A 23498-nucleotide genomic window follows, 5' to 3' on the forward strand; every position below is an offset into this window, starting at 1 on the left:
TGATATAGACCTGGGACACCAGGTGGGTGATTCCCCTCTAATCGGGGACTGATTTAGACCTGGGACACCAGGTGGGTGATTCCCCTCTAATCAGGGGCTGATTTAGACCTGGGACACCAGGTGGGTGATTCCCCTCTAATCAGGGACTGATTTAGACCTGGGACACCAGGTGGGTGATTCCCCTCTAATCAGGGACTGATTTAGACCTGGGACACCAGGTGGATGATTCCCCTCTAATCGGGGACTGATATAGACCTGGGACACCAGGTGGGTGATTCCCCTCTAATCGGGGACTGATTTAGACCTGGGACACCAGGTGGGTGATTCCCCTCTAATCAGGGGCTGATTTAGACCTGGGACACCAGGTGGGTGATTCCCCTCTAATCAGGGACTGATTTAGACCTGGGACACCAGGTGGGTGATTCCCCTCTAATCAGGGACTGATTTAGACCTGGGACACCAGGTGGGTGATTCCCCTCTAATCAGGGACTGGTTTAGACCTGGGACACCAGGTGGGTGATTCCCCTCTAATCAGGGACTGATTTAGACCTGGGACACCAGGTGGGTGATTCCCCTCTAATCAGGGTCTGATTTAGACCTGGGACACCAGGTGGGTGATTCCCCTCTAATCAGGGACTGGTTTAGACCTGGGGAACCAGGTGGGTGATTCCCCTCTAATCAGGGACTGGTTTAGACCTGGGACACCAGGTGGGTGATTCCCCTCTAATCAGGGTCTAGTTTAGACCTGGGACACCAGGTGGGTGATTCCCCTCTAATCGGGGACTGATATAGACCTGGGACACCAGGTGGGTGATTCCCCTCTAATCAGGGGCTGATTTAGACCTGGGACACCAGGTGGGTGGTTCCCCTCTAATCGGGGACTGATATAGACCTGGGACACCAGGTGGGTGATTCCCCTCTAATCGGGGACTGATATAGACCTGGGACACCAGGTGGGTGATTCCCCTCTAATCAGGGGCTGATTTAGACCTGGGACACCAGGTGGGTGATTCCCCTCTAATCAGGGACTGATTTAGACCTGGGACACCAGGTGGGTGATTCCCCTCTAATCAGGGACTGATTTAGACCTGAGACACCAGGTGGGCGATTCCCCTCTAATCAGGGACTGATTTAGACCTGGGACACCAGGTGGGTGATTCCCCTCTAATCAGGGACTGATTTAGACCTGGGACACCAGGTGGGTGCAATTCATTATCAGGCATAACAGAAAACCACGCAGAAGTCTGGGAAGTCCAGGCTCTCATTTGAATCCCCATGGAACAGGGTCTTCCTCAGGTAGGGTCAGGGGTCAGTTTTTTTAAATTATCTGTTGGCTCGTCTGCAGAGCGAGGGTTTTCCTCAGATAGGTCCAGGGATTCTGTACTGACTGTTGGCTCGTCTACAGAGCGAGGGTTTTCCTCAGATAGTGTCAGGGATTCTGTACTGACTGTTGGCTCGTCTACAGAGTGAGGGTTTTCCTCTGGTACGGTTAGGGGTTAGGGGTTCTGTACTGCCTGTTAGCTCGTCTACAGAGCGAGGGTTTTCCTCAGATAGGGTCAGGGGTCAGGGATTCTGTACTGCCTGTTGGCTCTTCTCCAGAGCGAGGGTCCATCCTCAGGTACGGTTAGGGGTCAGGGGTTCTGTATTACCTGTTGGCTCTTCTCCAGAGCGAGGGTCTTCCTCAGGTACGGTTAGGGGTCAGGGGTTCTGTATTACCTGTTGGCTCTTCTCCAGAGCGAGGGTCTTCCTCAGGTACGGTTAGGGGTCAGGGGTTCTGTACTACCTGTTGGCTCTTCTCCAGAGCGAGGGTCTTCCTCAGGTAGGGTCAGGGGTTCTATACTACCTGTTGGCTCTTATCCAGAGCGAGGGTCTTCCTCAGGTACGGTTAGGGGTCAGGGGTTCTGTATTACCTGTTGGCTCTTCTCCATAGCGAGGGTCTTCCTCAGGTACGGTTAGGGGTCAGGAGTTCTGTATTACCTGTTTGCTCTTCTCCAGAGCGAGGGTCTTCCTCAGGTACGGTCAGGGGTCAGGGGTTCTGTATTACCTGTTGGCTCTTCTCCAGAGCGAGGGTCTTCCTCAGGTACGGTCAGGGGTCAGGGGTTCTGTATTACCTGTTGGCTCTTCTCCAGAGCGAGGGTCTTCCTCAGGTACGGTCAGGGGTCAGGGGTTCTGTATTACCTGTTGGCTCTTCTCCAGAGCGAGGGTCTTCCTCAGGTACGGTCAGGGGTCAGGGGTTCTGTATTACCTGTTGGCTCTTCTCCAGAGCGAGGGTCTTCCTCAGGTAGGGTCAGGGGTTCTATACTACCTGTTGGCTCTTATCCAGAGTGAGGGTCTTCCTCAGGTACGGTTAGGGGTTAGGGGTCAGGGGTTCTGTATTACCTGTTGGCTCTTCTCCAGAGCGAGGGTCTTCCTCAGGTAGGGTCAGGGGTTCTATACTACCTGTTGGCTCTTATCCAGAGCGAGGGTCTTCCTCAGGTACGGTTAGGGGTCAGGGGTTCTGTATTACCTGTTGGCTCTTCTCCAGAGCGAGGGTCTTCCTCAGGTACGGTTAGGGGTCAGGAGTTCTGTATTACCTGTTTGCTCTTCTCCAGAGCGAGGGTCTTCCTCAGGTACGGTCAGGGGTCAGGGGTTCTGTATTACCTGTTGGCTCTTCTCCAGAGCGAGGGTCTTCCTCAGGTACGGTTAGGGGTCAGGGGTTCTGTATTACCTGTTGGCTCTTCTCCAGAGCGAGGGTCTTCCTCAGGTACGGTTAGGGGTCAGGGGTTCTGTATTACCTGTTGGCTCTTCTCCAGAGCGAGGGTTTTCCTCAGGTACGGTTAGGGGTCAGGGGTTCTGTATTACCTGTTGGCTCTTCTCCAGAGCGAGGGTCTTCCTCAGGTACGGTCAGGGGTCAGGGGTTCTGTATTACCTGTTGGCTCTTCTCCAGAGCGAGGGTCTTCCTCAGGTAGGGTCAGGGGTTCTATACTACCTGTTGGCTCTTCTCCAGAGTGAGGGTCTTCCTCAGGTAGGGTCAGGGGTTCTATACTACCTGTTGGCTCTTCTCCAGAGTGAGGGTCTTCCTCAGGTAGGGTCAGGGGTTCTGTACTACCTGTTGGCTCTTCTCCAGAGCGAGGGTCTTCCTCAGGTACGGTTAGGGGTCAGGGGTTCTGTATTACCTGTTGGCTCTTCTCCAGAGCGAGGGTCTTCCTCAGGTACGGTTAGGGGTCAGGGGTTCTGTATTACCTTTTGGCTCTTCTCCAGAGCGAGGGTCTTCCTCAGGTACGGTTAGGGGTCAGCAGGGGTTCTGTATTACCTGTTGGCTCTTCTCCAGAGCGAGGGTCTTCCTCAGGTAGGGTCAGGTGTCAGGGGTTCTGTATTACCTGTTGGCTCTTCTCCAGAGCGAGGGTCTTCCTCAGGTACGGTTAGGGGTCAGGGGTTCTGTACTACCTGTTGGCTCTTCTCCAGAGCGAGGGTCTTCCTCAGGTACGGTCAGGGGTCAGGGGTTCTGTATTACCTGTTGGCTCTTCTCCAGAGCGAGGGTCTTCCTCAGGTAAGCAATGTCATCAAAGGACTGTAGTTCAGGCATGCCACAGCCCAGCAACAGGGAGAACAGGTTGATGAACAGAGAGGCATGCTGTCGGATGGATAGGTACGCCTTGTAACACATCTCCTGGAACCTGTGGGGAAGGGGGGTGGGGTTAACAGGGGGTGTGTTCTCTGTGTGTGTACTGTTTGTATGTGTACGGTGTATGTTGTACCTCTCAAACTCTTTGGTCTTGGTACACTCCTGGACTCCCTTACTGATGACAATCAGGAAGTCTTGTGTCAGAACGAAGGGAACTCTCTCTCTCTTATAGCCAAACTTCTTCTTCTTATGATCCAGGAAGTGGCCAAAGTCTATATGGAACAGCTAGGGGGGGGGGGGGGGGGGGTGGATGGAGAGGGAGAGAGAGATGATGGAGACAGAGAGAGATGGAGGGAGGGAGCGGATGGAGAGGGAGAGAGAGGATGGAGGGAGTGGATGGAGAGTGAGAGAGAGAGAGGATGGAGACAGAGAAAGAGGATGGAGGGAGTGGATGGAGGGAGAGGATGGAGAGGGAGAGAGAGAGGATGGAGGGAGTGGATAGAGAGGGAGAGAGAGAGGATGGAGACAGAGGGAGTGGATGGAGAGGATGGATAGGGAGAGAGAGGATGGATGGAGCGGATGGAGACAGAGAGAGAGGATGGAGAGGGAGAGAGAGGATGGAGACAGAGGGAGATGGAGGGAGAGCGAGAGGATGGAGGCAGAGAGAGATGATGGAGGGAGCGGATGGAGAGGGAGAGAGAGAGGATGGAGACAGAGGGAGTGGATGGAGAGGATGGAGAGGGAGAGAGAGAGGATGGAGAGGATGGATAGGGAGAGGATGGATGGAGCGGATGAATACAAAGAGAGAGGATGGAGAGGGAGAGAGAGGATGGAGAGGGAGAGAGAGGATGGATGGAGCAGATGGAGACAGAGAGAGAGGATGGAGAGGATGGAGAGGGAGGGTGAGGATGGAGAGGGAGAGAGAGAGAGAGGATGGAGGGAGCGGATGGAGAGGGAGAGAGAGAGGATGGAGACAGAGGGAGTGGATGGAGAGGATGGATAGGGAGAGAGAGGATGGATGGAGCGGATGGAGACAGAGAGAGAGGATGGAGAGGGAGAGAGAGGATGGAGATGGAGGGAGCAGAGGGAGAGCGAGAGGATGGAGGCAGAGAGAGATGATGGAGGGAGCGGATGGAGAGGGAGAGAGAGAGGATGGAGACAGCGGATGGAGACAGAGAGAGAGGATGGAGGGAGTGGATGGAGAGTGAGAGAGAGAGAGGATGGAGACAGAGAGAGAGGATGGAGGGAGTGGATGGAGAGGGAAAGGATGGAGAGGGAGAGAGAGAGGATGGAGAGGGAGAGAGATAGGATGGAGGGAGTGGATGGAGAGGAGGGAGAGAGAGAGGATGGAGACAGAGAGATAGGATGGAGGGAGCGGATGGAGAGGATGGAGAGGGAGAGAAGATGGAAAATAAAAAATCAGAGTTACCTATTGGTTCATTTCTTCAGATAGATGGTATGTGTGTTACCTGTCCGTTCTCCTTAACCATGATGTTGGAGTTGTGTCTGTCTCCAATACCCAGGATGAAGGTGGCTACGCAGTAGCCTGCACAGGACCTGGTGAACAGGTCAATCGCTCGGTCATACCTGGGAATGAATAGGGTTACAGGTCAATCACTCTGTCACACCTGGGAATGAATAGGGTTACAGGTCTATCTGGGAATGAATAGGGTTACAGGTCTATCTGGGAATGAATAGGGTTACAGGTCAATCACTCTCACACCTGGGAATGAATAGGGTTACAGGTCTATCTGGGAATGAATAGGGTTACAGGTCTATCTGGGAATGAATAGGGTTACAGGTCAATCACTCTCACACCTGGGAATGAATAGGGTTACAGGTCTCTCTGGGAGTGAATAGGGTTACAGGTCAATCACTCTGTCACACCTGGGAATGAATAGGGTTACAGGTCTATCTGGGAATGAATAGGGTTACAGGTCTATCTGGGAATGAATAGGGTTACAGGTCAATCACTCTCACACCTGGGAATGAATAGGGTTACAGGTCAATCACTCTGTCACACCTGGGAATGAATAGGGTTACAGGTCAATCACTCTGTCACACCTGGGAATGAATAGGGTTACAGGTCTATCTGGGAATGAATAGGGTTACAGGTCTATCTGGGAATGAATAGGGTTACAGGTCAATCACTCTCACACCTGGGAATGAATAGGGTTACAGGTATATCTGGGAGTGAATAGGGTTACAGGTCAATCACTCTGTCACACCTGGGAATGAATAGGGTTACAGGTCTATCTGGGAATGAATAGGGTTACAGGTCAATTTGGGAATGAATGGGGTTACAAGTCAATCTGGGAATCAATAGGGTTACAGGTCAATCTGGGAATGAATAGGGTTACAGGTCAATCACTCTGTCACACCTGGGAATGAATAGGGTTACAGGTCAATCACTCTGTCACACCTGGGAATGAATAGGGTTACAGGTCAATTTGGGAGTGAATAGGGTTACAGGTCAATCTGGGAATGAATAGGGTTACAGATCAATCTGGGAATGAATAGGATTACAGGTCAATCTGGGAATGAATAGGATTACAGGTCAATCTGGGAATGAATAGGGTTACAGATCAATCTGGGAATGAATAGGGTTACAGGTCAATCTGGGAGTGAATAGGGTTACAGATCAATCTGGGAATGAATAGGGTTACAGATCAATCTGGGAATGAATAGGGTTACAGGTAAATCACTCTGCCACACCTGGGAATGAATAGGGTTACAGGTCTATCTGTGAATGAATAGGGTTACAGGTCAATCACTCTGCCACACCTGGGAGTGAATAGGGTTACAGGTCTATCTGTGAATGAATAGGGTTACAGGTCAATCACTCTGTCACACCTGGGAATGAATAGGGTTACAGGTCAATCTGTGAATGAATAGGGTTACAGGTCAATCACTCTGTCACACCTGGGAATGAATGGGGTTACAGGTCAATCACACTGTTACTACTGGGAGTGAATAGGGTTACAGGTCAATCTGGGAGTGAACAGCGTTACAGGTCAATCTGGGAATGAATAGGGTTACAGGTCAATCTGGGAATGAATGGGGTTACAAGTCAATCTGGGAATGAATAGGGTTACAGGTCAATCTGGGAATGAATAGGGTTACAGGTCAATCACTCTGTCACACCTGGGAATGAATGGGGTTACAGGTCAATCACACTGTTACAACTGGGAGTGAATAGGGTTACAGGTCAATCTGGGAGTGAACAGGGTTACAGGTCAATCTGAGAATGAGTAGGGTTACAGGTCAATCTGGGAATAAATAGGGTTACAGGTCTATCTGGGAATGAATAGGGTTACAGGTCAATCACTCTGTCACACCTGGGAATGAATAGGGTTACAGGTCAATCACTCTGTCACACCTGGGAATGAATAGGGTTACAGGTCAATTTGGGAGTGAATAGGGTTACAGGTCAATCTGGGAATGAATAGGGTTACAGGTCAATCTGGGAATGAATAGGGTTACAGGTCAATCAGGGAATGAATAGGGTTACAGGTCAATCACTCTGTAACACCTGGGAATGAATAGGGTTACAGGTCAATCACTCTGTCATACCTGGGAATGAATAGGGTTACAGGTCAATCTGGGAATGAATAGGGTTACAGGTCAATCTGGGAATGAATAGGGATACAGGTCAATCACTCTGTCACACCTGGGAATGAATAGGGTTACAGGTCAATCTGGGAATGAATAGGGTTACAGGTCAATCTGGGAATGAATAGGGTTACAGGTCAATCACTCTGTAACACCTGGGAATGAATAGGGTTACAGGTCAATCACTCTGTCATACCTGGGAATGAATAGGGTTACAGGTCAATCTGGGAATGAATAGGGTTACAGGTCTATCTGGGAATGAATAGGGTTACAGGTCAATCACTCTGTCACACCTGGGAATGAATAGGGTTACAGGTCAATCACTCTGTCACACCTGGGAATGAATAGGGTTACAGGTTAATCTGTGAATGAATAGGGTTACAGGTCAATCACTGTGTCACACCTGGGAATGAATAGGGTTACAGGTCAATCTGGGAATGAATAGGGTTACAGGTCAATCTGGGTATGAATAGGGTTACAGGTCAATCACTCTGTCACACCTGGGAATGAATAGGGTTACATGTCTATCACTCTGTCATACCTGGGAATGAATAGGGTTACAGGTCTATCTGGGAGTGAATAGGGTTACAGGTCTATCTGGGAGTGAATAGGGTTACAGGTCTACCCGGGAGTGAATAGGGTTACAGGTCTATCTGGGAGTGAATAAGGTTACAGGTCTATTTGGGAGTGAATAGGGTTACAGGTCTGTCTGGGAGTGAATAGGGTTACAGGTCTACCTGGGAGTGAATAGGGTTACAGGTCTATCTGGGACTGAATAGGGTTACAGGTCAATCACTCTGTCATACCTGGGAGTGAATAGGGTTACAGGTCTACCTGGGAGTGAATAGGGTTACAGGTCATACCTGGGAGTGAATAGGGTTACAGGTCTATCTGCGAGTGAATAGGGTTATAGGTCTATCTAGGAGTGAATAGGGTTACAGGTCTATCTGGGAGTGAATAGGGTTACAGGTCTACCTGGGAGTGAATAGGGTTACAGGTCTATCTGGGAGTGAATAGGGTTACAGGTCAATCAATCTGTCAAACCTGGGAATGAATAGGGTTACAGGTCAATCACTCTGTCACACCTGGGTATGAATAGGGTTACAGGTCAATCTGGGAATGAATAGGGTTACAGGTCTATCTGGGAGTGAATAGGGTTACAGGTCTATCTGGGAGTGAATAAGGTTACAGGTCTATTTGGGAATGAATAGGGTTACAGGTCTGTCTGGGAGTGAATGGGGTTACAGGTCTACCTGGGAGTGAATAGGGTTACAGGTCTATCTGGGACTGAATAGGGTTACAGGTCAATCACTCTGTCATACCTGGGAATGATTAGGGTTACAGGTCAATCACTCTGTCATACCTGGGAGTGAATAGGGTTACAGGTATACCTGGGAGTGAATAGGGTTACAGGTCATACCTGGGAGTGAATAGGGTTAAAGGTCTATCTGGGAGCGAATAGGGTTACAGGTCTACCTGGGAGTGAATAGGGTTACAGGTCTATCTGGGAGCTAATAGGGTTACAGGCCTACCTGATAGTGAATAGGGTTACAGGTATATCTGGGAGTGATTAGGGTTACAGGTCTATCTGGGAGTGAATAGGGTTAAAGGTCAATCACTCTGTCATACCTGGGAGTGAATAGGGTTACAGGTCTATCTGGGAGCTAACAGGGCTACAGGTCTACCTGGTAGTGAATAGGGTTACAGGTCAATCACTCTGTCATACCTGGGAGTGAATAGGGTTACAGGTCTATCTGGGAGTGAATAGGGTTACAGGTCTATCTGGGAGTCAATAGGGTTACAGGTCTATCTGGGAGTGAATAAGGTTACAGGTCTATTTGGGAGTGAATAGGGTTACAGGTCTGTCTGGGAGTGAATAGGGTTACAGGTCTACCTGGGAGTGAATAGGGTTACAGGTCTATCTGGGACTGAATAGGGTTACAGGCCAATCACTCTGTCATACCTGGGAATGATTAGGGTTACAGGTCAATCACTCTGTCATACCTGGGAGTGAATAGGGTTACAGGTCTACCTGGGAGTGAATAGGGTTACAGGTCATACCTGGGAGTGAATAGGTTTACAGGTCTATCTGGGAGCGAATAGGGTTACAGGTCTACCTGGGAGTGAATAGGGTTACAGGTCTACCTGGGAGTGAATAGGGTTACAGGTCTATCTAGGAGTGAATAGGGTTACAGGTCTATCTGGGAGTGAATAGGGTTACAGGTATATCTGGGAGTGAATAGAGTTAAAGGTCAATCACTCTGTCATACCTGGGAGTGAATAGGGTTACAGGTCTATCTGGGAGCTAATAGGGCTACAGGTCTACCTGGTAGTGAATAGGGTTACAGGTCAATCACTCTGTCATACCTGGGAGTGAATAGGGTTACAGGTCTATCTGGGAATGAATAGGGTTACAGGTCAATCACTCTGTCACACCTGGGTATGAATAGGGTTACAGGTCAATCTGGGAATGAATAGGGTTACAGGTCTATCTGGGAATGAATAGGGTTACAGGTCAATCACTCTGTCACACCTGGGAATGAATAGGGTTACAGGTCAATCACTCTGTCATACCTGGGAATGAATAGGGTTACAGGTCAATCACTCTGTCACACCTGGGAATGAATAGGGTTACAGGTTAATCTGGGAATGAATAGGGTTACAGGTCAATCACTCTGTCACACCTGGGAATGAATAGGGTTACAGGTCAATCTGGGAATGAATAGGGTTACAGGTCAATCTGGGAATGAATAGGGTTACAGGTCAATCTGGGTATGAATAGGGTTACAGGTCAATCACTCTGTCATACCTGGGAATGAATAGGGTTACAGGTCTATCTGGGAGTGAATAGGGTTACAGGTCTATTTGGGAGTGAATAGGGTTACAGGTCTACCTGGGAGTGAATAGGGTTACAGGTCTATCTGGGAGTGAATAGGGTTACAGGTCTATCTGGGAGTGAATAGGGTTACAGGTCAATCACTCTGTCATACCTGGGAGTGAATAGGGTTACAGGTCTACCTGGGAGTGAATAGGGTTACAGGTCATACCTGGGAGTGAATAGGGTTACAGGTCTATCTGGGAGTGAATAGTGTTACAGGTCTATCTGGGAGTGAATAGGGTTACAGGTCTATCTGGGAGTGAATAGGGTTACAGGTCTATCTGGGAGTGAATAGGGTTACAGGTCAATCACTCTGTCATACCTGGGAGTGAATAGGGTTACAGGTCAATCACTCTGTCATACCTGGGAGTGAATAGGTATCTGGGAGTGAATAGGGTTACAGGTCTATCTGGTAGTGAATACGGTTACAGGTCTATCTGGGAGTGAATAGGGTTACAGGTCTACCTGGGAGTGAATAGGGTTACAGGTCTATCTGGGAGTGAATAGGGTTACAGGTATCTGGGAGTGAATAGGCTTTTAATTCACTGTGTAACAGAGGCAGGTGAAACAGACAGACAGGTGAAACAGACAGATAGTTAGACAGACAGACAGGTGAAACAGACAGATAGTTAGACAGACAGACAGGTGAAACAGACAGGTGAAACAGACAGACAGGTGTAACAGGAAGACAGACAGGTGTTTATTTATTTTGTACCTTTATTTAACTAGGCAAGTCAGTTAAGAACAAATTCTTATTTTCAATGACGGCCTAGTGGGTTAACTGCCTGTTCAGGGGCAGAACAACAGATTTGTCCTTGTCAGCTCGGGGGTTTGAACTTGCAACCTTCCGGTTACTAGTCCAACGCTCTAACCACTAGGCTACCCTGCCGCCACTAGGCTACCTGTCTGTAACAGACAGACAGGTGTAACAGACAGACAGGTGTAACAGGAAGACAGACAGGTGAAACAGGAAGACAGACAGGTGTAACAGACAGAGGGGTGTAACAGGAAGACAGACAGGTGTAACAGACAGACAGACAGGTGTAACAGGAAGACAAACAGGTGTAACAGACAGACAGGTGAAACAGACATACAGGTGTAACAGGAAGAGAGACAGGTGTAACAAACAGACAGACAGGTGAAACAGACAGACAGGTGTAACAGACAGGTGTAACAGACAGACAGGTGTAACAGACAGACAGACAGACAGGTGTAACAGACAGACAGGTGTAACGGACAGACAGGTGTAACAGACAGACAGGTGTAACAGACAGACAGACAGGTGTAACAGACAGACAGGTGTAACAGACAGACAGGTGTAACGGACAGACAGGTGTAACAGACAGACAGGTGTAACAGACAGACAGACAGGTGTAACGGACAGACAGGTGTAACGGACAGACAGGTGTAACAGACAGACAGGTGTAACAGACAGACAGGTGACCTCTACCCACCCCTCTCCTCTGTTCTTGTCCTTGATCCAGTGGTGCAGTGTGTGGCTGTTGAACTGCAGCGCCCCCTTCAGGCCTCCTTTACACTGGATCTGCATGATGGTGTAGCTGTTCTTCACAACCTCTATCAGCCCCACACAGTCCCCTATAGACAGACAGCCATACGGTAACATCCTGTAGGGAGGGGTTAAATAGAGGTCAACACACAGTCCCCTATAGACAGACAGCCATACGGTAACATCCTGTAGGGAGGGGTTACCCTCCTCCCTCTGATCAATGTTTCAGTAGGTCTACACCCTGAAGTTTAACACTTGTGTACAACACACACACACACACACACACACACACACACACACACACACACACACACACACACACACACACACACACACACACACAAACACACAAACTGTTAGAGCTTCAGTCACTCTAAATGACTACAGGATGAAACAGCTGGCTCTCTGGATACAAATAATTTTATAAAATTGTCCAATAACTCCAACAATGAAAACACCGGACCATCTAGAACCAGCAGCAGACCACCCTGTATCCCACTATGTTAACCAGCAGACCACCCTGTATCCAACTGTGTTAACCAGCAGACCACCCTGTACCCCACTATGTTAACCAGCAGCAGACCACCCTGTACCCCACTATTTTAACCAGCAGCAGACCACCCTGTACCCCACTATGTTAACCAGCAGCAGACCACCCTGTATCCCACTATGTTAACCAGAAGCAGACCACCTGTACCCCACTATGTTAACCAGCAGCAGACCACCCTGTATCCCAGTGCTGGCTTTAACCAGCAGCAGACCACCCTGTACCCCACTGCTGGCTTTAACCAGCAGCAGACCACCCTGCATCCCACTGCTGTCTTTAACCAGCAGCAGACCACCCTGTAGCCCACTGTGTTAACCAGCAGCAGACCACCCTGTACCTCACTATGTTAACCAGCAGCAGACCACCCTGTATCCCACTATGTTAACCACCAGCAGACCACCCTGTACCCCACTGTGTTAACCAGCAACAGACCACCCTGGACCCCACTGTGTTAACCAGCAGCAGACCACCCTGCATCCCACTATGTTAACCAGCAGCAGACCACCGTGCATCCCACTGGCTTTAACCAGCAGCAGACCACCCTGTAGCCCACTGTGTTAACCAGCAGCAGACCACCCTGTACCTCACTATGTTAACCAGCAGCAGATCACCCTGTATCCCACTATGTTAACCACCAGCAGACCACCCTGTACCCCACTGTGTTAACCAGCAGCAGACCACCCTGTACCCCACTGTGTTAACCAGCAGCAGACCACCCTGTACCCCACTATGTGAACCAGCAGCAGACCACCCTGCATCCCACTGGCTTTAACCAGCAGCAGACCACCCTGTATCCCACTATGTTAACCAGCAGCAGACCACCCTGCACCCCACTATGTTAACCAGCAGACCACCCTGTATCCCACTGGCTTTAACCAGCAGCAGACCACCCTGTACCCTACTGCTGGCTTTAACCAGCAGACCACCCTGTACCCCACCGCTGGCTTTAACCAGCAGACCACCCTGTACCCCACTGCTGGCTTTAACCAGCAGACCACCCTGTACCCCACTGCTGTCTTTAACCAGCAGACCACCCTGTACCCCACTGCTGTCTTTAACCAGCAGACCACCCTGCATCCCACTGCTGTCTTTAACCAGCAGCAGACCACCCTGCATCCCACTGCTGTCTTTAACCAGCAGACCACCCTGTATCCCACTGTGTTAACCAGCAGCAGACCACCCTGTATCCCACTGTGTTAACCAGCAGCAGACCACCCTGCATCCCACTGCTGTCTTTAACCAGCAGACCACCCTGTATCCCACTGGCTTTAACCAGCAGCAGACCACCCTGCATCCCACTGCTGTCTTTAACCAGCAGCAGACCACCCTGCATCCCACTGCTGTCTTTAACCAGCAGCAGACCACCCTGCATCCCACTGTCTTTAACCAGCAGCAGACCACCCAGTATCCCACTGCTGGCTTTAACCAGCAGACCACCCTGCATCCCACTGCTGGCTTTAACCAGCAGACCACCCTGCATCCCACGGTGTTAACCAGCAGACCACCCTGCATTCCAATGCTGGCTTTAACCAGCAGACCACCCTGCATCCCACTGTGTTAACCACCAGCAGACCACCCTGCATCCCACTGCTGTCTTTAACCAGCAGCAGACCACCCTGCATCCCACTGCTGTCTTTAACCAGCAGACCACCCTGTATCCCACTGTGTTAACCAGCAGCAGACCACCCTGCATCCCACTGCTGTCTTTAACCAGCAGACCACCCTGTATCCCACTGGCTTTAACCACCAGCAGACAACCCTGCATCCCACTGCTGGCTTTAACCAGCAGCAGACCACCCAGTATCCCACTGTGTTAACCAGCAGCACATCACCCTGTATCCCACTGCTGGCTTTAACTAGCAGCAGACCACCCTGTATCCCACTGTCTTTAACCTGCAGACCACCCTGTATCCCACTGTCTTTAACCAGCAGACCACCCTGTATCCCACTGCTGGCTTTAACTAGCAGCAGACCACCCTGTATCCCACTGCTGGCTTTAACTAGCAGCAGACCACCCTGTATCCCACTGCTGGCTTTGACCAGCAGACCACCCTGTATCCCACTGTCTTTAACCAGCAGACCACCCTGTATCCCATTGCTGGCTTTAACCAGCAGACCACCCTCTATCCCACTGTCTTTAACCAGCAGCAGACCACCCTGTATCCCACTGCTGGCTTTAACCAGCAGACCACCCTGTATCCCACTGTCTTTAACCAGCAGCAGACCACCCTGCATCTCACTGCTGTCTTTAACCAGCAGACCACCCTGTACCCCACTATGTTAACCAGCAGCAGACCACCCTGCATCCCACTGTGTTAACCAGCAGCAGACCATCCTGTATCCCACTATGTTAACCAGCAGCAGACCACCCTGTATCCCACTGTGTTAACCAGCAGCAGACCACCCTGCATCCCACTGGCTGGAACCAGCAGCAGACCACCCTGTATCCCACTGCTGGCTGGAACCAGCAGCAGACCACCCTGTACCCCACTGCTGTCTTTGACCAGCAGACCACCCTGTATCCCACTGTCTTTAACCAGCAGACCACCCTGTATCCCATTGCTGGCTTTAACCAGCAGACCACCCTCTATCCCACTGTCTTTAACCAGCAGCAGACCACCCTGTACCCCACTGCTGTCTTTAACCAGCAGACCACCCTGTATCCCACTGCTGTCTTTAACCAGCAGAGCACCCTGTATCCCACTGCTGTCTTTAACCAGCAGACCACCCTGTATCCCACTGCTGTCTTTAACCAGCAGACCACCCTGTATCCCACTGCTGTCTTTAACCAGCAGACCACCCTGTATCCCACTGATGGTTAAACTGCTGGATTTAACCAGCAGCAGACCACCCTGTATCCCACTGCTGTCTTTAACCAGCAGACCACCCTGTATCCCACTGCTGTCTTTAACCAGCAGACCACCCTGTATCCCACTGGCTTTAACCAGCAGACCACCCTGTATCCCACAGGCTTTAACCAGCAGCAGACCACCCTGTATCCCACTGGCTTTAACCAGCAGACCAACCTGTATCCCACTGCTGTCTTTAACCAGCAGACCACCCTGTATCCCACTGCTGTCTTTAACCAGCAGACCACCCTGTATCCCACTGCTGGCTTTAACCAGCAGCAGACCACCCTGCATCCCACTGCTGTCTTTAACCAGCAGACCACCCTGTATCCCACTGGCTTTAACCAGCAGCAGACCACCCTGCATCCCACTGCTGTCTTTAACCAGCAGCAGACCACCCTGCATCCCACTGCTGTCTTTAACCAGCAGCAGACCACCCTGCATCCCACTGTCTTTAACCAGCAGCAGACCACCCTGTATCCCACTGTCTTTAACCAGCAGACCACCCTGTATCCCACTGCTGGCTTTAACTAGCAGCAGACCACCCTGTATCCCACTGCTGGCTTTAACTAGCAGCAGACCACCCTGTATCCCACTGCTGGCTTTGACCAGCAGACCACCCTGTATCCCACTGTCTTTAACCAGCAGACCACCCTGTATCCCATTGCTGTCTTTAACCAGCAGACCACCCTCTATCCCACTGTCTTTAACCAGCAGCAGACCACCCTGTATCCCACTGCTGGCTTTAACCAGCAGACCACCCTGTATCCCACTGTCTTTAACCAGCAGCAGACCACCCTGCATCTCACTGCTGTCTTTAACCAGCAGACCACCCTGTACCCCACTATGTTAACCAGCAGCAGACCACCCTGCATCCCACTGTGTTAACCAGCAGCAGACCATCCTGTATCCCACTATGTTAACCAGCAGCAGACCACCCTGTATCCCACTGTGTTAACCAGCAGCAGACCACCCTGCATCCCACTGGCTGGAACCAGCAGCAGACCACCCTGTATCCCACTGCTGGCTGGAACCAGCAGCAGACCACCCTGTACCCCACTGCTGTCTTTGACCAGCAGACCACCCTGTATCCCACTGTCTTTAACCAGCAGACCACCCTGTATCCCATTGCTGGCTTTAACCAGCAGACCACCCTCTATCCCACTGTCTTTAACCAGCAGCAGACCACCCTGTACCCCACTGCTGTCTTTAACCAGCAGACCACCCTGTATCCCACTGCTGTCTTTAACCAGCAGACCACCCTGTATCCCACTGCTGTCTTTAACCAGCAGACCACCCTGTATCCCACTGCTGTCTTTAACCAGCAGAGCACCCTGTATCCCACTGCTGTCTTTAACCAGCAGACCACCCTGTATCCCACTGCTGTCTTTAACCAGCAGACCACCCTGTATCCCACTGCTGTCTTTAACCAGCAGACCACCCTGTATCCCACTGATGGTTAAACTGCTGGATTTAACCAGCAGCAGACCACCCTGTATCCCACTGCTGTCTTTAACCAGCAGACCACCCTGTATCCCACTGCTGTCTTTAACCAGCAGACCACCCTGTATCCCACTGGCTTTAACCAGCAGACCACCCTGTATCCCACAGGCTTTAACCAGCAGCAGACCACCCTGTATCCCACTGCTGGCTGGAACCAGCAGCAGACCACCCTGTACCCCACTGCTGTCTTTGACCAGCAGACCACCCTGTATCCCACTGTCTTTAACCAGCAGACCACCCTGTATTCCATTGCTGGCTTTAACCAGCAGACCACCCTCTATCCCACTGTCTTTAACCAGCAGCAGACCACCCTGTACCCCACTGCTGTCTTTAACCAGCAGACCACCCTGTATCCCACTGCTGTCTTTAACCAGCAGACCACCCTGTATCCCACTGCTGTCTTTAACCAGCAGACCACCCTGTATCCCACTGCTGTCTTTAACCAGCAGAGCACCCTGTATCCCACTGCTGTCTTTAACCAGCAGACCACCCTGTATCCCACTGCTGTCTTTAACCAGCAGACCACCCTGTATCCCACTGATGGTTAAACTGCTGGATTTAACCAGCAGCAGACCACCCTGTATCCCACTGCTGTCTTTAACCAGCAGACCACCCTGTATCCCACTGCTGTCTTTAACCAGCAGACCACCCTGTATCCCACTGGCTTTAACCAGCAGACCACCCTGTATCCCACAGGCTTTAACCAGCAGCAGACCACCCTGTATCCCACTGGCTTTAACCAGCAGACCAACCTGTATCCCACTGCTGTCTTTAACCAGCAGACCACCCTGTATCCCACTGCTGTCTTTAACCAGCAGACCACCCTGTATCCCACTGCTGGCTTTAACCAGCAGCAGACCACCCTGCATCCCACTGCTGTCTTTAACCAGCAGACCACCCTGTATCCCACTGGCTTTAACCAGCAGCAGACCACCCTGCATCCCACTGCTGTCTTTAACCAGCAGCAGACCACCCTGCATCCCACTGCTGTCTTTAACCAGCAGCAGACCACCCTGCATCCCACTGTCTTTAACCAGCAGCAGACCACCCTGTATCCCACTGTCTTTAACCAGCAGACCACCCTGTATCCCACTGCTGGCTTTAACTAGCAGCAGACCACCCTGTATCCCACTGCTGGCTTTAACTAGCAGCAGACCACCCTGTATCCCACTGCTGGCTTTGACCAGCAGACCACCCTGTATCCCACTGTCTTTAACCAGCAGACCACCCTGTATCCCATTGCTGTCTTTAACCAGCAGACCACCCTCTATCCCACTGTCTTTAACCAGCAGCAGACCACCCTGTATCCCACTGCTGGCTTTAACCAGCAGACCACCCTGTATCCCACTGTCTTTAACCAGCAGCAGACCACCCTGCATCTCACTGCTGTCTTTAACCAGCAGACCACCCTGTACCCCACTATGTTAACCAGCAGCAGACCACCCTGCATCCCACTGTGTTAACCAGCAGCAGACCATCCTGTATCCCACTATGTTAACCAGCAGCAGACCACCCTGTATCCCACTGTGTTAACCAGCAGCAGACCACCCTGCATCCCACTGGCTGGAACCAGCAGCAGACCACCCTGTATCCCACTGCTGGCTGGAACCAGCAGCAGACCACCCTGTACCCCACTGCTGTCTTTGACCAGCAGACCACCCTGTATCCCACTGTCTTTAACCAGCAGACCACCCTGTATCCCATTGCTGGCTTTAACCAGCAGACCACCCTCTATCCCACTGTCTTTAACCAGCAGCAGACCACCCTGTACCCCACTGCTGTCTTTAACCAGCAGACCACCCTGTATCCCACTGCTGTCTTTAACCAGCAGACCACCCTGTATCCCACTGCTGTCTTTAACCAGCAGACCACCCTGTATCCCACTGCTGTCTTTAACCAGCAGAGCACCCTGTATCCCACTGCTGTCTTTAACCAGCAGACCACCCTGTATCCCACTGCTGTCTTTAACCAGCAGACCACCCTGTATCCCACTGCTGTCTTTAACCAGCAGACCACCCTGTATCCCACTGATGGTTAAACTGCTGGATTTAACCAGCAGCAGACCACCCTGTATCCCACTGCTGTCTTTAACCAGCAGACCACCCTGTATCCCACTGCTGTCTTTAACCAGCAGACCACCCTGTATCCCACTGGCTTTAACCAGCAGACCACCCTGTATCCCACAGGCTTTAACCAGCAGCAGACCACCCTGTATCCCACTGCTGGCTGGAACCAGCAGCAGACCACCCTGTACCCCACTGCTGTCTTTGACCAGCAGACCACCCTGTATCCCACTGTCTTTAACCAGCAGACCACCCTGTATTCCATTGCTGGCTTTAACCAGCAGACCACCCTCTATCCCACTGTCTTTAACCAGCAGCAGACCACCCTGTACCCCACTGCTGTCTTTAACCAGCAGACCACCCTGTATCCCACTGCTGTCTTTAACCAGCAGACCACCCTGTATCCCACTGCTGTCTTTAACCAGCAGACCACCCTGTATCCCACTGCTGTCTTTAACCAGCAGAGCACCCTGTATCCCACTGCTGTCTTTAACCAGCAGACCACCCTGTATCCCACTGCTGTCTTTAACCAGCAGACCACCCTGTATCCCACTGCTGTCTTTAACCAGCAGACCACCCTGTATCCCACTGATGGTTAAACTGCTGGATTTAACCAGCAGCAGACCACCCTGTATCCCACTGCTGTCTTTAACCAGCAGACCACCCTGTATCCCACTGCTGTCTTTAACCAGCAGACCACCCTGTATCCCACTGGCTTTAACCAGCAGACCACCCTGTATCCCACAGGCTTTAACCAGCAGCAGACCACCCTGTATCCCACTGGCTTTAACCAGCAGACCAACCTGTATCCCACTGCTGTCTTTAACCAGCAGACCACCCTGTATCCCACTGCTGTCTTTAACCAGCAGACCACCCTGTATCCCACTGGCTTCAACCAGCAGACCACCCTGTATCCCACAGGTTTTAACCAGCAGCAGACCACCCTGTATCCCACTGGCTTTAACCAGCAGACCACCCTGTATCCCACTGCTGGCTTTAACCAGCAGCAGACCACCCTGCATCCCACTGCTGTCTTTAACCAGCAGCAGACCACCCTGCATCCCACTGTCTTTAACCAGCAGCAGACCACCCAGTATCCCACTGCTGGCTTTAACCAGCAGACCACCCTGCATCCCACTGCTGGCTTTAACCAGCAGACCACCCTGCATCCCACAGTGTTAACCAGCAGACCACCCTGCATTCCAATGCTGGCTTTAACCAGCAGACCACCCTGCATCCCACTGTGTTAACCACCAGCAGACCACCCTGCATCCCACTGCTGTCTTTAACCAGCAGCAGACCACCCTGCATCCCACTGCTGTCTTTAACCAGCAGACCACCCTGTATCCCACTGTGTTAACCAGCAGCAGACCACCCTGTATCCCACTGTGTTAACCAGAAGCAGACCACCCTGCATCCCACTGCTGTCTTTAACCAGCAGACCACCCTGTATCCCACTGGCTTTAACCACCAGCAGACCACCCTGCATCCCACTGCTGGCTTTAACCAGCAGCAGACCACCCTGTATCCCACTGTGTTAACCAGCAGCACATCACCCTGTATCCCACTGCTGGCTTTAACTAGCAGCAGACCACCCTGTATCCCACTGTCTTTAACCAGCAGACCACCCTGTATCCCACTGTCTTTAACCAGCAGCAGACCACCCTGCATCTCACTGCTGTCTTTAACCAGCAGACCACCCTGTACCCCACTATGTTAACCAGCAGCAGACCACCCTGCATCCCACTGTGTTAACCAGCAGCAGACCATCCTGTATCCCACTATGTTAACCAGCAGCAGACCACCCTGTATCCCACTGTGTTAACCAGCAGCAGACCACCCTGCATCCCACTGGCTGGAACCAGCAGCAGACCACCCTGTACCCCACTGCTGTCTTTGACCAGCAGACCACCCTGTATCCCACTGTCTTTAACCAGCAGACCACCCTGTATCCCATTGCTGGCTTTAACCAGCAGACCACCCTCTATCCCACTGTCTTTAACCAGCAGCAGACCACCCTGTACCCCACTGCTGTCTTTAACCAGCAGACCACCCTGTATCCCACTGCTGTCTTTAACCAGCAGACCACCCTGTATCCCACTGCTGTCTTTAACCAGCAGACCACCCTGTATCCCACTGCTGTCTTTAACCAGCAGAGCACCCTGTATCCCACTGCTGTCTTTAACCAGCAGACCACCCTGTATCCCACTGCTGTCTTTAACCAGCAGACCACCCTGTATCCCACTGCTGTCTTTAACCAGCAGACCACCCTGTATCCCACTGATGGTTAAACTGCTGGATTTAACCAGCAGCAGACCACCCTGTATCCCACTGCTGTCTTTAACCAGCAGACCACCCTGTATCCCACTGCTGTCTTTAACCAGCAGACCACCCTGTATCCCACTGGCTTTAACCAGCAGACCACCCTGTATCCCACAGGCTTTAACCAGCAGCAGACCACCCTGTATCCCACTGCTGGCTGGAACCAGCAGCAGACCACCCTGTACCCCACTGCTGTCTTTGACCAGCAGACCACCCTGTATCCCACTGTCTTTAACCAGCAGACCACCCTGTATTCCATTGCTGGCTTTAACCAGCAGACCACCCTCTATCCCACTGTCTTTAACCAGCAGCAGACCACCCTGTACCCCACTGCTGTCTTTAACCAGCAGACCACCCTGTATCCCACTGCTGTCTTTAACCAGCAGACCACCCTGTATCCCACTGCTGTCTTTAACCAGCAGACCACCCTGTATCCCACTGCTGTCTTTAACCAGCAGAGCACCCTGTATCCCACTGCTGTCTTTAACCAGCAGACCACCCTGTATCCCACTGCTGTCTTTAACCAGCAGACCACCCTGTATCCCACTGCTGTCTTTAACCAGCAGACCACCCTGTATCCCACTGATGGTTAAACTGCTGGATTTAACCAGCAGCAGACCACCCTGTATCCCACTGCTGTCTTTAACCAGCAGACCACCCTGTATCCCACTGCTGTCTTTAACCAGCAGACCACCCTGTATCCCACTGGCTTTAACCAGCAGACCACCCTGTATCCCACAGGCTTTAACCAGCAGCAGACCACCCTGTATCCCACTGGCTTTAACCAGCAGACCAACCTGTATCCCACTGCTGTCTTTAACCAGCAGACCACCCTGTATCCCACTGCTGTCTTTAACCAGCAGACCACCCTGTATCCCACTGGCTTCAACCAGCAGACCACCCTGTATCCCACAGGTTTTAACCAGCAGCAGACCACCCTGTATCCCACTGGCTTTAACCAGCAGACCACCCTGTATCCCACTGCTGGCTTTAACCAGCAGCAGACCACCCTGCATCCCACTGCTGTCTTTAACCAGCAGCAGACCACCCTGCATCCCACTGTCTTTAACCAGCAGCAGACCACCCAGTATCCCACTGCTGGCTTTAACCAGCAGACCACCCTGCATCCCACTGCTGGCTTTAACCAGCAGACCACCCTGCATCCCACAGTGTTAACCAGCAGACCACCCTGCATTCCAATGCTGGCTTTAACCAGCAGACCACCCTGCATCCCACTGTGTTAACCACCAGCAGACCACCCTGCATCCCACTGCTGTCTTTAACCAGCAGCAGACCACCCTGCATCCCACTGCTGTCTTTAACCAGCAGACCACCCTGTATCCCACTGTGTTAACCAGCAGCAGACCACCCTGTATCCCACTGTGTTAACCAGAAGCAGACCACCCTGCATCCCACTGCTGTCTTTAACCAGCAGACCACCCTGTATCCCACTGGCTTTAACCACCAGCAGACCACCCTGCATCCCACTGCTGGCTTTAACCAGCAGCAGACCACCCTGTATCCCACTGTGTTAACCAGCAGCACATCACCCTGTATCCCACTGCTGGCTTTAACTAGCAGCAGACCACCCTGTATCCCACTGTCTTTAACCAGCAGACCACCCTGTATCCCACTGTCTTTAGCAGCAGACCACCCTGTATCCCACTGCTGGCTTTAACTAGCAGCAGACCACCCTGTATCCCACTGCTGGCTTTAACTAGCAGCAGACCACCCTGTATCCCACTGCTGGCTTTGACCAGCAGACCACCCTGTATCCCACGGTCTTTAACCAGCAGACCACCCTGTATCCCATTGCTGGCTTTAACCAGCAGACCACCCTCTATCCCACTGTCTTTAACCAGCAGCAGACCACCCTGTATCCCACTGCTGGCTTTAACCAGCAGACCACCCTGTATCCCACTGTCTTTAACCAGCAGCAGACCACCCTGCATCTCACTGCTGTCTTTAACCAGGAGACCACCCTGTACCCCACTGTGTTAACCAGCAGCAGACCATCTTGTATCCCACTATGTTAACCAGCAGCAGACCACCCTGTATCCCACTGTGTTAACCAGCAGCAGACCACCCTGCATCCCACTGGCTGGAACCAGCAGCAGACCACCCTGTATCCCACTGCTGGCTGGAACCAGCAGCAGACCACCCTGTACCCCACTGCTGTCTTTGACCAGCAGACCACCCTGTATCCCACTGTCTTTAACCAGCAGACCACCCTGTATCCCATTGCTGGCTTTAACCAGCAGACCACCCTCTATCCCACTGTCTTTAACCAGCAGCAGACCACCCTGTACCCCACTGCTGTCTTTAACCAGCAGACCACCCTGTATCCCACTGCTGTCTTTAACCAGCAGACCACCCTGTATCCCACTGCTGTCTTTAACCAGCAGACCACCCTGTATCCCACTGCTGTCTTTAACCAGCAGAGCACCCTGTATCCCACTGCTGTCTTTAACCAGCAGACCACCCTGTATCCCACTGCTGTCTTTAACCAGCAGACCACCCTGTATCCCACTGCTGTCTTTAACCAGCAGACCACCCTGTATCCCACTGGCTTTAACCAGCAGACCACCCTGTATCCCACAGGCTTTAACCAGC

The 23498-nt window shown here is 51.7% G+C and overlaps 1 protein-coding gene across 1 annotated transcript in view; it reads right to left on the reverse strand.

Annotated features, from left to right (window-relative positions):
• LOC118942980 (phosphatidylinositol 4,5-bisphosphate 3-kinase catalytic subunit alpha isoform) overlaps positions 1-23498 on the reverse strand; it is a 150089-nt gene that overhangs the window by 1001 nt on the left and 125590 nt on the right. Inside the window, exons 22-25 of the mRNA XM_036958414.2 lie at positions 11549-11719; positions 5074-5191; positions 3738-3889; positions 3494-3656 (exon numbers count right to left, since the gene is read on the reverse strand). Coding sequence (XP_036814309.1) covers positions 3494-3656; positions 3738-3889; positions 5074-5191; positions 11549-11719 — 604 coding nt within the window. The remainder of the gene's footprint in view (positions 1-3493; positions 3657-3737; positions 3890-5073; positions 5192-11548; positions 11720-23498) is intronic.

This window comes from Oncorhynchus mykiss, chromosome 21 (assembly GCF_057628025.1).
Source record: "Oncorhynchus mykiss isolate SJ-2025 chromosome 21, ASM5762802v1, whole genome shotgun sequence".
NCBI lineage: Eukaryota > Metazoa > Chordata > Actinopteri > Salmoniformes > Salmonidae > Oncorhynchus > Oncorhynchus mykiss.